The 15,228-nt window shown below is 43.4% G+C and overlaps 1 protein-coding gene across 2 annotated transcripts in view; it reads right to left on the bottom strand.

Annotated features, from left to right (window-relative positions):
• Positions 1-10,140: 10,140 nt before the first annotated feature.
• HSF2 (heat shock transcription factor 2) overlaps positions 10,141-15,228 on the bottom strand; it is a 39,029-nt gene continuing 33,941 nt past the window's right edge. The window contains exons 11-13 of one of the 2 annotated variants that reach the window (XM_030556211.1): positions 12,275-12,328; positions 11,564-11,645; positions 10,141-11,131 (exon numbers count right to left, since the gene is read on the bottom strand). In XM_030556211.1, coding sequence (XP_030412071.1) covers positions 10,842-11,131; positions 11,564-11,645; positions 12,275-12,328 — 426 coding nt within the window. In that variant the 3' untranslated portion in view covers positions 10,141-10,841. The remainder of the gene's footprint in view (positions 11,132-11,563; positions 11,646-12,274; positions 12,329-15,228) is intronic. The other variant, XM_030556212.1, reaches the window with a different exon arrangement.

The following is a 15,228-nucleotide window of genomic DNA, read 5'->3' as shown; positions in this document are numbered from 1 at the left end:
CTGATGGCTACAAATTAGTCAGGGGATGCAGTTCATACTGAAGACTAAACTACAAGAGTAAGACAAGTGCTACAAACTGGTGTTTAGAAAGTTCATGTAATGTGTGTTTCTTAACAGCTGGCATTCTATAGCATGGATGAAAAGCTTTTTCCACAGCAGGATTCAGGAAGGGGTTCTACCCTTTTCTGCCCCCAGTATAGTGTGACTTGCGCCCATGGGGATAAACTACTAGAGTGTAAATTGCCTGCACTCAACATTTGCATGAGTGGTTAACTTCCTATCCCAGATAAGGCTATAGGCAGATGATACCATCTGACACTTGGTTTATAGTGAAGTGCTTCAAGCTACAATTAATGTTTAATAGTGGCAACAAACTGGGCTGCTGATTAAAGGAAGTATAAATAGAGCATTGTTAAAGCCTGTCCCTCAATCCTAAGTCACCGAAGACAGAAGCAAATGTGTTATTAGACTACACTTATTGTGCTCATTTAGTTCCTTCTAGTACAGTTAGCAGTGGATGGATGTTTGTCCATCATTGTCGATGAAGACCTCAAAAACTCATTTGTTCCATGACCGGGCTCTGTGCATCCGAAGATGACTGATCAGTCCGATTCGGGCGTGGAACGTCTTGTCACACGTCGGGCAGACGTGATGGCACTGTCGATGTGCGGGCAGCCCTGGACTTGGGTAACTCACGCTTTTTCAGCCTCAGCAGTGCGCCTCACCTCAGATATTACTGCCTGTGTGAATGACTCTGCGCCATGCTGGACGGTTCAGTGCGAGGATTTCCCATGTGGCGGTGTTGATCTCGAGGGACTTGAGAGGTCTTCAGTGTGTCCTTGAACCGCTTCTTTTGTCCTCCATGGGAGCGCTTTCCCTGGGTGAGTTCTCCTAAACAACTCTTCTACAGAATGCGTCGTCTGACATTCTCACGACATATCTGGCCCGTCTGGTCTGGGCTCCCATCAGCAGTGTGAACTGACAGCAGACTGGCTCTGGTAAGGACTTCAGTATTGGGCACTTTGTCCTGCCATCTGATTTTTAGAAACTTTCGCAGACAAGAAATGTGGAAGTGATTGAGCCTTCGTGCATGACTCCGATAGACAGTCCATGTTTTCCAGGCGTACAGCAGAGTTGGAAGCACCGCTGCTCAATAGACCTTCAGCTTCGTTGGTAGGCTGATCCCTCGACGTTCCCAGACATTGGAGTGCAATCGGCCAAATGCAGAGCTGTTTTTAGCAATTCGGCAGTTTACTTCATCGATTGACACTGCTCGGGAAAGGGTACTGCCCAGGTACGTGAAGTGGTCCACTGCCTGAAGTCTCTGTCCATTTACAGTGATGGACGGTTCTGAGTATGGAGCCGGTCTGACCATGTACAGTTAGCAGTAGTAACACAGGGGAAGCACTCACTTTAACTGAGAATGGCTTCATTCTTTCCTTTACTGCTTCCAGGTTCTATACTTCTACCTAGCTTAATTAGTTAGCTCAAGCTTTTGAGTTCCACATTGAGTAATAAGGACAGTGAAAAGAACACCTCAGATGCATTTCAGCCAGCTGTCTGTACCTTCACATCTGAATAAAATACCTTGTACATCATCCCTAGAGGACAGGTGCCCAAACTTTAGTTTTAACCCCTTCTTATGGTCTGAACTCTGTTCTTTAAATAGAAGGGATGGCATAAACACCCCTCCAGTTAGGTGACCTTATGCAGGAGCAGTGAACAGCTTGAACACTGATCACTGAAAACTACTAAGCACATGCAGCTCTTCAACATGCTATGCTTAGGCTCTAGGTTGCAATGAATACTGCAGGTGTGGTCCTACCACCTTTGTTTTAATTACACATTCCCCTCCTCCAAATCTTAGATTGAGGGAGGTTAGACCATTTATCTTTCCATTCAATTGTTTCTTCTAGGTCTGCTTTTCATTAGATACTCTAAGCCAGTGGTTCTCAAACTTTTGTACTGGTGCTCCCTTTCACATAGCAAGTCTGAGTGCAACCAGCCTTATAAAACACTTTAACACAATTATAAATGCTGGATGCAAAGTGAAATGTTGTGTGCTGTTGAAGAGCTACTTCCTTCAAACCCAGAGGTGGCTGTATTTCAGTGGAGGCTGAAAACTTTCATGTACATACTGGATTCATATAGATTCTCATAGTATTACAAACACCCATTGTTAGCTCAAATGTGGGTCTCTTGCTACAGCAAGACACTCAATTCTCTGTTCTCTACTCAGGCAAATATCGGTTGACATGGGTTTGGGGTGCAGGTTGATAGCTTGTGACCCTCTGAGGGGTCCCAACCCCCAGTTTGAGAAGCACAGGTCTAAGCAGTATTTAGTGACATTAGCTGATTTGCTAGTTTATTAAGTTACCCCATTAAGAATGTTTAAATAGCACATCTTTTCATGCCACAACATCAAAATTGTTTACTAGGTGAGTTCTCCTGTGGTACATGACTACATACTTATACCAGCCAGAGACCTTCACAGCCAGTGGCCTTTGATAGTATAAATACACACCTCACTGAGCTGCTTCCATTTTAGTTGACTTATTTTTTGACTAGCTGAGGAAATTAAGTGCTATATCAACTTCCATTTGCTATTAGGTCTTAAGGTATTAAAAGCAGTTACTGCCATGCTTGCTAAAAGGTACTTGTTTGAATAGGATAGTGTCTTTTGAATGAGTATATAATTAGTAGCTTTCTAGATATTTTACAAATTCCATTAATGAAAATATACACAGCCACTATGGTTACATCTGCACAGGGAACCCTGCCCCATGTCTGGCCAATTGCAGTTGACTCAGGCTCACAGTGGAAAGTCTTAGAGCCTAGGATCCAGCCCAAGCCCAAATGTCTACACAGACATTTTTTAGCCTTACAAGTTCAAGTCCACTGACCTGAGCCAACTCCAGCCATGCTATTTTATCCTTGAGCAGATGTACCCTAGGTCTACAGTACATTTGTTAACTGGTGGTAGAGATGATGAGCCAATACTTCTCTAGAAGTATAGGAAGGATAAACAAAAATAAATCTGGGACTAGGGTTTTTGACTTCAAGGGCTAACTTTAAAGAATTAAGGAAATTAGTTAGGGAAGTGGATTGGACTGAAGAACTTGTGGATCTAAATGCGGAGGAGGCCTGGAATTACTTTACGTCGCAGCTGCAGAAACTATCAGAAGCCTGCATCCCAAGAAAGGGGGAAAAAAACCATAGGCAGGAGTTGTAGACCAAGCTGGATGAGCACACATCTCAGAGAGGTGATTAAGAAAAAGCAGAAAGCCTACAAGGAGTGGAAGAAGGGTGGGATTAGCAAGGAAAGCTACCTTAGTAAGGTCAGAACAGGTAGAGCTAAAGTGAGAGAGGCTAAAAGCCATGTAGAGTTAGACCTTGCAAAGGGAATTAAAACCAATAGTAAAAGGTTCTATAGCCATATAAATAAGAAGAAAACAGAGAAAGAAGAAGTGGGACCGCTAAACACTGAGGATGGAATGGAGGTTAAGGATAACCTAGGCATGGCCCAATATCTAAATAAGTACTTTGCCTCAGTCTTTAATAAGGCTAATGAGGAGCTTAGGGATAATGGAAGGATGACATAGGAATGAGGATATGGAGGTGGATATTACCACATCTGAGGTAGAAGCCAAACGAACAGCTTCATGGGACAAAATCAGAGGGCTCAGATAATCTTCATCCAAGAATATTAAAGGAACTGGTGAATGAAATTGCAAGCCCATTAGCAAAAATTTTAATGAATCAGTAAACTCAGGGGTTGTACCGTACGACTGGAGAATTGCTAACATAGTTCCTATCTTTAAGAAAGGGGGGAAAAAAGTGATCCGAGTAACTATAGGCCTGTTAGTTTGACACCTGTAGTATGTAAGGTCTTGGAAAAAATTTTGAAGGAGAAAGTAGTTAAGGACATTGAGGTCAATGGTAATTGGGACAAGTTACAACATGGTTTTACTAAAGGTAGATCATGCCAAACCACTGTGATCTCCTTCTTTGAGAAGGTGACAGATTATTTAGATAAAGGAAATGCAGTAGATCTAATTTACCTCAATTTCAGTAAGGCATTTGACACAGTTCCACATGGGGAATTATTAGTTATATTGATCCCCATCTTTTCCAATTTGAAAATTGAAAGGTGGATAAGGAACTGGTTAAAGGGGAGACTCCAACAGATCGTACTGAAAGGTGAACAGTCAGGCTGGAAGGAGGTTACTAGTGGAGTTCCTCAAGGATCAGTTTTGGGATCAATCTTATTTAACCTTTTTATTACTGACCTTGGCACAAAAAGCGGGAATGTGCTAATAAAGTTTGCGGATGACACAAAGTTGGGGGGTATTGCTAACACAGAGAAGGACCTGGATATCATACAGGAAGATCTGGATGACCTTGTGAACTGGAGTAATAGTAATAGGATGAAATTTAATAGTGAAAAGTGCAAGGTCATACACTTAAGGATTAATAATAAGAATTTTAGATATACATTGGGGACACATCAGTTGGAAGCAACAGAGGAGGAGAGGGATCTTGGAGTATTGGGTGATCACAGGATGACTGAGCTGCCAATGTGATATGGCTGTTAAAAAAGCTAATGCGGTTTTGGGATGCATCAGGTGAGGTAGTTCCAGCAAAGATAAGGAGGTGTTAGTACCGTTATATAAGGCACTGGTGAGACCTCAGCTGGAATACTGTGTGCAGTTCTGGTCTCCCATGTTCAAGGATGAATTCAAACTGGAACAGGTTCAGAGATGGGCTACTAGGATGATCCGAGGAATGGAAAACCTGCCTTATGAAAGGAGACTCAAAGAGCTTGGCTTGTTTAGTCTAGCCAAAAGAAGGCTGAGGGGGGATATGCTTGCTCTTTATAAATATATCAAAGGGATTAATATTAGGGAGGGAGGGGAATTATTTAAGCTTCGTACCAATGTAGACACAAGAACAAATGGGTATAAACTGGACACTAGGAAGTTTAGACTTGAAATTAGACGAAGGTTTCTAACCATTAGAGAAGTGAAATTCTGGAACAGCCTTCCAAGGGGAGTAGTGGGGGCAAAAGACATCTGGCTTTAAGACTAAGCTTGATAAGTTTATGGAAGGGATGGTATGATGGGATAGCTTAATTTTGGCAATTGATCTTTATCATCAGATAAGTATGCCCAGTGGTCTGTGATGGGATGGGATCTGAGGGTACATCTACACTATGGGATCAATTCAATTTAACATAAACCGGTTTTATAAAACAGATATTATAAAGTCGATGGCACATGGCCACACTAGGTACATTAATTCGGCGGTGTGCGTCCATGGTCCGAGGCTAGCGTCGATTTCTGGAGCGTTGCACTGGGGGTAGCTATCCCATAGTTCCCGCAGTCTCCCCTGCCCCTTGGAATTCTGGTTAGAGAGCCCAATGTCTGATGGGCAAAAATCATTGTCACAGGTGGTTCTGGGTACAGCCTCACCCCTCCCTAAGTGAAAGCAGCAGACAACTGTTCTGTGCCTTTTTTCCTGGGTGAACTGTGCAGAAGCCATAGCACTGCAAGCATGGACCCCGCTCAGATCAACACCGCGATCGTGAACATTGTAGACACCTCATGCATTCTCTTGCAGTCTATGGTGAACCATGAACTGCAAAGCTAGGCGAGGAGAAGGCAGCAGTGACGAGAGTGATGAGGACATGGAAACTGAATTCTCCTTAAACGTGGGCCCCTGTGCTTTAGAGCTCCTGCTGGTAATGGGGCAGGTTCTACCCATTGAATGCTGATTTTGGGCCAGAGAAACAAGCACAGACTGGTGGGACCGCATAGTTTTGCAGGTGTGGGATGATTCGCAGTGGCTGCGAAACTTTCACATGTGTAAGAGCACTTTTATGGAACTTTGTGACTTGCTTTCCCCTGCCCTGAAACACCATAATACCAAGATGAGAGCAGCCCTCAAATGGAAAAGGGAGTGGCAATAGCCCTCTGGAAGCTTGCAACGCCAGACAGCTACTGGTCAGTCAGGAATCAATTTGGAGTGGGAAAATCTACTGTGGGAGCTGCTCTAATGCAAGTAGCCAAAGCAATCACTACCCTACTGCTACAAAAGGTTGTGACTCTAGGAAACATGCAGGCCGTAGTGGATGGCTTTGCTGCAGTAGGATTCCCTAACTGTGGGGGGGGGGGGGCAATAGAAGGAACCCATATCCCTATCTTGGCACCTGCGCACTAGGCCACCCAGTATGTAAACCACAACGGGTACTTTTCAATGGTGCTGCAAGCAATGGTGGATCACAAGGGACGTTTCACCAACATCCACATGGGATAGCCAGGAAGGGTTCATGACGCTCACGTCCTCAGAAGCACTGCTCTGTTTAAAATGCTGCGGCAAGGAATTTACTTCCCAGACCAGAAAATAACAGCTGGGGATGTTGAAATGCCTGTAGTTATCCTGGGGGACCCACCATACCCTTTGATGCCATGGCTCATGAAGCCATATACAGGCAGCCTGGACAGTGGACAGGAGACAGGAGCTGTTCAACTACAGGCTGAGCCAGTATAGAATAGTGGTAGAATGTGCATTTGGCTGTTTAAAGGCACGCTGGTGCACATTACTGACTCACTCAGACCTCAGCCAAACCAATGTCCCCTTTGTTATTGCTGCTTGCTGTGTGCTCCACAATCTCTGTGAGAGTAAGGGGGAGACCTTTATGGCAAGGTGGGAGGCTGAGGCAAATCACCTGGCCGCTGATTACACGCAGCCAGACACCAAGGCACTTAGAAGAGCACACAAGGAAGCTGTGCGCATCAGAGAAGCTTTGAAAACAAGTTTCATCACGGGCCAGGATATGGTGTGACTGCTGTGTTTGTTTCCCCTTGTTTGACTCATTCCCTGTAAGCAACCCACCCTCCCCCTTCGATGAGAACTGGCAAGGGTGCGGTTTGGGAGGAAGATAGGAAAAGGCCACTAAAATCATTTCCATGTAATTACAGCCTTTTGGTTGGGCTGTCCACGGGGGTGGAGTGGGTGGGTGCACAAAGCCTTCCCCCATGCTTTCTTCCACATCTGGGTGAGGAAGATATGGAACATGGTGAGTACTGACGGTGGTGACACAGGGGCTGCAGCGGCACTCAGACCTCACTGCTCTTCCTGACGCTCCACCCGACATCGGAGGATGTCAGTTTGATCACGCAGCAGCCCCAGCGTTTCATTCTGCCGCTGATCTTCCTGCTGCCATCTCATCTCGAACGTCTCTCCTCACGTTGGTCCCTCCTGTCCTCACGTTCACTGGCATCTTTCCTGTAATTTGATACCACGTCCTTCCACTGAGTCAGATGAGCTCTTTCATTGCGTGTTACTTCCATGATTTCAGAGAACATTTCGTCTCGTGTCCTTTTCTTCCTCCGCCTTATCAGAGCTAGCCTTCGGGATGGAGTAGGGAGGCATGAACAACGTGCAGCTGCATGAGAGAGGGGAAAAAAGGGAGAGAAGTATTTAAAGAGATACATTTTACAGAACAATGGTTATACTCTTTCACAGTGAACAACACTATTCACCTTACATAGCACATGTGATCAGTACAAGGTCGCATTTTGCATCTTAACTTTGAGTGCCTGGGCTCTGCCGTTACAGATCTCACCGACGCAGATCTGGGCATCAGAGTTCAGCTTGCATGCAGCCATCGTAAGCCATTGTCTTTTGGCTCCAGCAGCCTTCACTTCCATTCACAGAAGCCCCCACACACACGCCCCCTCCAATTCTCTAGGATGATCACTTTACCCCCTCCCCCCACCACATGGCTGGTATCATGGAAGATCACTGCTAATCACCCCCTTTCCCCCCGCACCACGTGGCTGGTAGCTGGGAAGATTCCTGCTAGCCAAACGCAAGAAAGCTCAGCGCTATCCTTCCTCCCCTCCCCCTGCTTGGCTAGATGCAAGGAAGGATTTCTTGTAAGCAACAGGCAAAAACCCCTGTAGGAAAAAGGCCATCTCTGTCCCCTTAATTAAATTCCTGAATTTCAACCAGGTTGTTCAACCATGAACAATATCACTTTGCTGAGGATAACAGAGCAAGATAAAGAACCCATGTTTCTTGAATGCCTGCAATCACCAGGACCATACGCAGCTATGCTTTGTCATGCAATGATACCCGATTACTTGCTACATGCATGGCGTGGTAAAGTGTCCTACCATGGTGGACGGAACAAGGCTGCCTTGCCCAGAAACCTTCTGCAAAGGCTTTTGGAGTACCTCCAAGAGCGCTTCATGGAGATGTCCCTGGAGGATTTCCGCTCCAACCCCAGACATGTTAACAAACTTTTCCAGTAACTTTACTGCCCGCGAATGCATCCCAAATCCTCAGGGAAAATCAATCATTTAAAAAAGCTTGCTTTTAAACCATGTTTTATATTTACAAAGGTACACTCACCAGAGGTCGCTTTCATGGCTTCACTGTCTGGGCTAGTGGCTTGGGAGGGCTGGGATGGTAATTCCATCTGGGTCAGAAAAAGCTCCTGGCTGTTGGGGCTAACAAAGTGCTGTGTGCCCTCTTCAAGCTTGTCGTCCTCTTCCTCCTCCTCCTCCTCCTCACCTTCCCCGTCCACATAATCCTCAGGCATGGCTGAGATTACGACCCCCACCACGGAATCCAAGGACGGGGGGGCGGGGGGGGTAGTGGTGGCGCAGCCCCCTAAAATTGCACGCAGCTCAGCGTAGAAGCGGCATGTTTTCAGCCCTGCCCCAGACCTTCCATTTGCCTCTTTGGTTTTCTGGTAGGCTTGTCTGAGCTCCTTCACTTTCACTCTGCACTGCACTGAGTCCCTGGTGTGGCCTGTCTCCTTCATGGTCTTGGAAATTTTTTCAAAAAAGTGTTTTCATTTAGTCTTTTGGAACGGAGTTCTGTTAGCACTGAATCCTCTCCCCATACAGTGATCAGATCCAGTACCTCCCATGTGGTCCATGCTGGAGCTCTTTTTCTATTCTCAGGAGACTGCATTACCACCTGTGCTGATGAGCTCTGCGCGGTCACCTGTGCTGATCAGAGCTCCACGCTGGCCAAACAGGAAATGCAATTCAAAAGTTCGTGGGGCTTTTCCTGTCTACCTGGCCAGTGCATCTGAGTTCAGATAGCTGTCCAGAGCAGTCAGTGGTGCACTGTGGGATATGGCCCAGAGGCCAATACCATTGATTTGCAGCCACACTAACCCTAATCCGATATACCACCACCAATTTTAGCGCTACTCCTCTCATTGAAGAGAAGTACAGAAACCGATTTAAAGAGCCCTTTATATCGATTTAAAGGGCATCATAGTGTGGATGGGTGTGGCGTTAAATTGGTTTAACACTGCTAAAATCGGTATAAACATGTAGTGTAGACCAGGTCTGAGTTAGGAAAGAATTCTCTGCAGTGAGTGCTGGCTGGTGAGTCTTGCCCACCTGCTCAGGGTTTAGCTGATTGCCATATTTGGGGTCAGGAAGGAATTTTCCTCCGGGGCAGATTGGCAGAGGCCCTGGATTTTTTTCGCCTTCCTCTGCAGTGTGGGGCATGGGTCACCTGCTGGTGGATTCTCTGCAGCGTGAGGTCTTCAAACCACAATTTGAAGACTTCAGTAACTCAGACATAGGTTAGGGGTTTGGTTATAGAAGTGGATGGGTAGGGTTCTGTGGCCTGCTTTGTGCAGGAGGTCAGGTAAATGATCACACTGGTCCCTTCTGACCCTAAAGTCTATGAGTCTAAAAAATAGACAAACTGGTGAGTGATTTTTTTTCTGCCTGATTCAACTAGCTTGAAAACAAGTGTTTAACTGACATGCTACAAGATCCCTACTTAACAGTGAACACAGCATTATCTGTATATAAAAACAGCATATTTCATGCTTAATGGTAGTAAAAAAAATAGGTTGTTTTGGTATCTCAGCATGTTAATGTAGTGAAGTGTACATCTTTCACTTAATACATAGCTCATGTAGAGTCTGACCTGACCTCTTGAAATTTATCCCACGTAATTACTGGTTTTAAAAAAAATTGTTCTGAAACTGAAAACTCAGACTGTCTTTTGTGGCATACACTAGCATGAATTAAAGTAGTTCATCTGAAAACATGTTCTAAGCATTGACTCAAAGTGTAGACAATGTAAAAGATGACCCCTAACAAAAGTCACACCTAGATAACATTTATTTTATCAAAGTGGATGGTTCAGGTTAGAACTCATGCATGCAAGTGGCTCCTGTCTTAATAAATAAAAACTTCCATTTCTCTTCTGTCATGTCTGATCACACTCACTGAAGAACTAAGGCAGAACCAAAACAGTCAAGCAGGTAACAGGCACTTTGTTCCCAATTCAACCAGGAAAAAAAAAAAAAAAAAATACAGCTCAACTCAGGTCTTGATGCTGCACCCCCACGCCGCCCCCCCAAAAAAAAGTTTAAACAAAAAGGTTGTAAAAATAGAAAAATTAAAATACAGAAAACATTTAGAGTTCCACACAATACAGAGTTATTGTACTCAATCATACATAGAACCAAAAAGTTTGAGTGTAAAACAAAGTGGACATGAATTTTGATTACCTGGGATATTTTGTATTCTCTGTAAATACCAAATATTTGACAGCAATTAAAAATTCTGGTAACTTAGTTGCATATACCAAGTCATAATATGAGTATGATGTCTTGTATAAGTACACAACTACTTACACATATTCAAATAGCTGTTTGTGGGGAGAAGGATAGGAGAGAGATTCCACAATAGTTGGTTATACTAACCGAAGTATTTATCAAAAAACCCAGAACGATACCAAACGATATCCTAAATAAATAGTTCGTTTTGATGAATATATACAAAGTTCGTGCTATGTTAGTTATCCAAGAATGGCATATCTGTGTCCATGGGTGCAGGAGCAAGTTCACATAAATAAAACAGTGTGGCTTCACTTGCTTCTGCCTCAGTCAGTGGCTCCAGCCGCACTAACTTGCTTTGAGTTGGTTCAGGGTCCAGGCTGCTTTCCAGAAGCTCATCCACTTCTAAGGGTTTGTCTAGGGAGGACATGGTTTCAGATGTTGAGTTTCCACCCTCAGCAGTTGCTCCTGGACTTCCATCAAGGAATGCAAGGAGTGGAAAGGCAGTATATTGAATGAGCTGTTTATCTACAAGGGAAGAAAAATAATACTTCAGAAACTCACTATTAGTTTACATGCACAATCCTAATTCCAAAAATTTTAGTATACTTTTAGAAAGCAAACCACATTATAAAATTTTTGAACAAAAACAGTTATTTAAAAAAAACTGGGCATAACATTGATGTATTGCAGAAGCAAACTAAACAATTTGTTCAGCTTTGTCAGAAACACCAACATTTCATCAGTTTTGTGTCTGCACCTGGTGCAATGCAAATTCTTCACAGTTAACTATTTTGGGTCTTGGCATGTTATCAGCATGAAGCAATCAAGCAGAAAAGAGCTGACTAAGCAGGATCTTGTTTTAAGGAGTACTTCACAATTTTTCTCTCTTTCATCTTTTCAGCTGATCAACTATGAAGCTCTTCCTGCAAAGAAAGCCATGCCATTTGCTGTACAAACCTGATTTGGGCTTAGAACTTTGTGCGTCTTGTGAAGCAGGCTGAGGTCCATTACTCTTTGTAGTTTCTATTCCTTTTGTCTCCAAATGAAAGAAGAAATTGAAGTCAAAACTTAATTTGAAATAGGCTTTAAAAAACCCAGTCTACATAAGTAACAAAAAAGGTGGTAACTGACAAATCTTGACAAAGTCTGACTATTAAAATAACCTGCACTAGCCTGTAAAAAGATGATGTTACAACCGTATGGCAACTATTCATGTGGCTTAATGGATGCTAGAAAATAACATGAAATGGAACAGTGGTGGTTCCAAGTAGGAACTGAGACAGATTAACATTTAGGGAGGATTACTGTTCTACAGTTGCTCCTCCAATTTGAGGTCTATTAGCTTCTCTTCTTGGTTCGGCTATAGGCGCTAGTTTTACTTTCCTCATCTGTAAAAATGTTTGATGCTTCCCCTAGATACCGTAGTGATAAGCATGGTATAAAAGACCCCCCCCCCCACCCCAATTTTGTGCTGTTTTTCCCCTTCCAGCTACAAAGCAGAATAGGGATAAGCTCAACTGCAGTTTTTGCATCCAAATTAGAGGTTTTATTCACAACAAAATATGAAACTGCTTTGTCACTTCAGTAATAGGCACAGCTAAAGGACAAGTTGTTCATCAACCTCCAACTGTATTTGTATCTCTCACTACTGTGGGCTTTGGAACTTACTTTTGTATTACTGATATGATCCGTGGGATTCATCTGCACAGAGCTTGTAAAAAGCTGAACAAGACAAAACAGTTTTAAAATTCCAAACGTTGGTATATACTAAGTATAGGACACTAAATATATGGATGTAAATATTTTACTAATGGCTTATATTATAGGATCTGAGCAGGATTGGGCCCCCTTTTAAAAATTTGCCATTTTGTGCAAAACGTTTGCTAAGGAAAAGCTTAATTGTGGAGTAGACCTGCTACGTTTTGAGACTGCAGGGCACTGGTTGCTGTAGTGTGGGTGTTATGTCTGTACCATGTCTAGCTCTGTCAAACAGATAGCAAAGGGTTAATGTCTCTTTCACCTGGAAAGGGTTAACAAACAACACCTGACCAGAGGATCAATCAGGAAACAAGACTTTTTCAAATACATGAAAAAGGAGGGAAGTTTGGGTGTGGGTCCTTTGTTCTTGGGCTGTTCTCTCTCTGGGCTCTGAGAGGGACCACAAGAATCTCCAGGCTCTCTAATCTTCTGTTTCCAATTTGTAAGTACAACGGTAGAAAGACAATATAGGCTTTTACATTGTCTTTCTGTATTTGCAGATGTGTAGACTGCTGGAAATAGTTTAAATTGTATTTTTTCTGGATAAGGCTGTTTATCCATTTTCTATAAGCTGAAAGACCCTGTAACTGTTTACCATCTAAATTGCAGAGATAAACCTTTTATTTTATTTTTTTTTTTTAAAAAGCAAATCTCCCACCAATTCCCTGGTGAGTACAGAGACTCAAGTCCTTTGAGCCTTAACTAGGAGAAAAAAAAAATCAAACAGGTCTTAAAGCAAAGCTTTTAATAAAAAAAGAAAGAAAAAAGTAAAAGGTTTATCTCTGCAATTTAGATGGTAAACAGTTACAGGGTCTTTTAGCTTATAGAAAATTGATAAACAGCCTTATCCAAAAAAAAATACAATTTAAACTATTTCCAGCAGACTACACATTTGCAAATACAGAAAGACAATGTAAAAGCCTATATTGTCTTTCTACCGTTGTACTTACAAATTGGAAACAGAAGAAGATTAGAGAGCTTGGAGATTCTTGTGGTCCCTCTCAGAGCCCAGAGAGAGAACAGCCCAAGAACAAAGGACCCACACCCAAACTTCCCTCCGCCCAGATTTGAAAAAGTCTTGTTTCCTGATTGGTCCTCTGGTCAGGTGTTGTTTGTTAACCCTTTCCAGGTGAAAGAGACATTAACCCTTAGCTATCTGTTTATGACAAGCTCAGAACCGTGCTGTATGTTAGTTCTGCAGTTTCAGAAACACCAGATTCAGAAAAGTGAACTGCCACATAGGTGACCAGTTAAGTGAGAGGAATGATAGACAGGAATAATAGGTAAGAAAACTAAGGACCCGTGGACTGAAACTGCAGTCATTTCATGCATTTGAATTATGAACGTGGCAAAAAATTTCCACTCCTCTCCCACCCCTTGCTTAACTTTGAAACTTTCAATTTGGAAATTAAACCTATGAACACTAACATAGAATTCACAATTGTACAGCATCTGCCAGGGCATGCATAAAGTTTTTTCCTGAACAGCACACTTTTTAATATATACGGCCACCAGCCACAAAAACTGGATCTCCAGTCCTCTTATTCCCTTCTGTTTCCTCCTCTCCAAGTGTGTCATTTTCAGGCACAATTTGGAACCATTAGAATACATACACAGTTCAAAACTGTGGCCCCGAATATACTTGGCCCTTGAGCCTTGGAAGTCTGATAAAGACTCAGATTCCCTGCTTACGAAGCAGGTGCTAGAACAGTGCTTTGAGCTTTTTTTCTGGCAACCCAGCTGAAGAAAATTGTTGATGCCTATAACCCAATGGAGCTGGGGATGAGAAGGTGAGGGCTGGGGTTAAGGGGTTGGGGTGCAGGAGGGGGCCAGGGTTCTGGGCTGCCAGCTGTGGGGGTGGAGCCAGGGATGAGGGGTTTGGGTGCAGGAAAGGGCTCCAGGTTAGGGGGTGCTCAGGGGCTGGGGATTGAGCTGTTGGCTTACCTCTAGTGGCTCCTGGTCAGCAGTGCAGCCACCATGCTGAGGCAGGCCTCCCGCCTGTCCTGGCACTGCAGATGGCGCTCTGCCTCAGAAGTAGCCAGCAGGTCTGTTTCCTAGATAGAGGTGCGCAAGCACCGCCCCCTGTAGCCCCGCCTATGAGCCGGACCTGCTGCTGGCTGCTTCTGGAGTGCAGCCTCGTGTCAAAACAGGTGGGAACTACTAGTTTTTACTGGCCAGCTGCCAGAGTCCCTAGGTGCTGAGCAAGGTGACCCAGTGCCTTGCATGTCACGACCCAGTACTGGCTCACGACCCAAACTTTGAAAGCCACTGTGCTAGAAAAATCTCTTTGGTTCCCTTATCCAATTTGGCCAACTTCATGGAAGTACATATTCAGTTCTAGTCAACAGCACCAGTTCTTCTACTAAATATACATAAATTGGTGTAGCAGTTAAAAGAACGAGCACTTCAGGGGCATTTGGAAGCACTGCACCAGTACTGAAGCATGCACTACTCTTTATGCCGCCCACCCAATTTTTTTAAAAAAGGAATGAAAATTAACTGCCACATTTGCCTACGTGGCACAGCTAAAGTAATAAGCATCAAGATATTTCTACAGTAATATTAATTCTGCTATTTTGGAGACAGAACCTTTTGCATATCTGTTTCCTTGTTAAAAAGACTTAACATTTTTAGTATGCAATATACAGGATGAGCAATAAGTCTAAATTATAACTCTAGAAATGTTTGAGTCTTCTGATTTTAAATTTTATAATTGTGCAGGCTTTATAAAAGGTGCGTGAACTTTTCTGAATTAAAATTTTAAAAATCTTAAAGCTTTAAGATATCCTCTTGAGAAGTGTGTGTTTGCATCCTCATTTATCTTGTTCATTACAAAATAAAAAAAACAGGAAGTTACTAAAAAT

Source organism: Gopherus evgoodei, chromosome 3, assembly GCF_007399415.2.
Source record: "Gopherus evgoodei ecotype Sinaloan lineage chromosome 3, rGopEvg1_v1.p, whole genome shotgun sequence".
NCBI lineage: Eukaryota > Metazoa > Chordata > Testudines > Testudinidae > Gopherus > Gopherus evgoodei.
The sequence above is the reverse complement of the archived record's forward strand: the minus strand, read 5'-3'. Positions and strand labels throughout refer to the sequence as shown.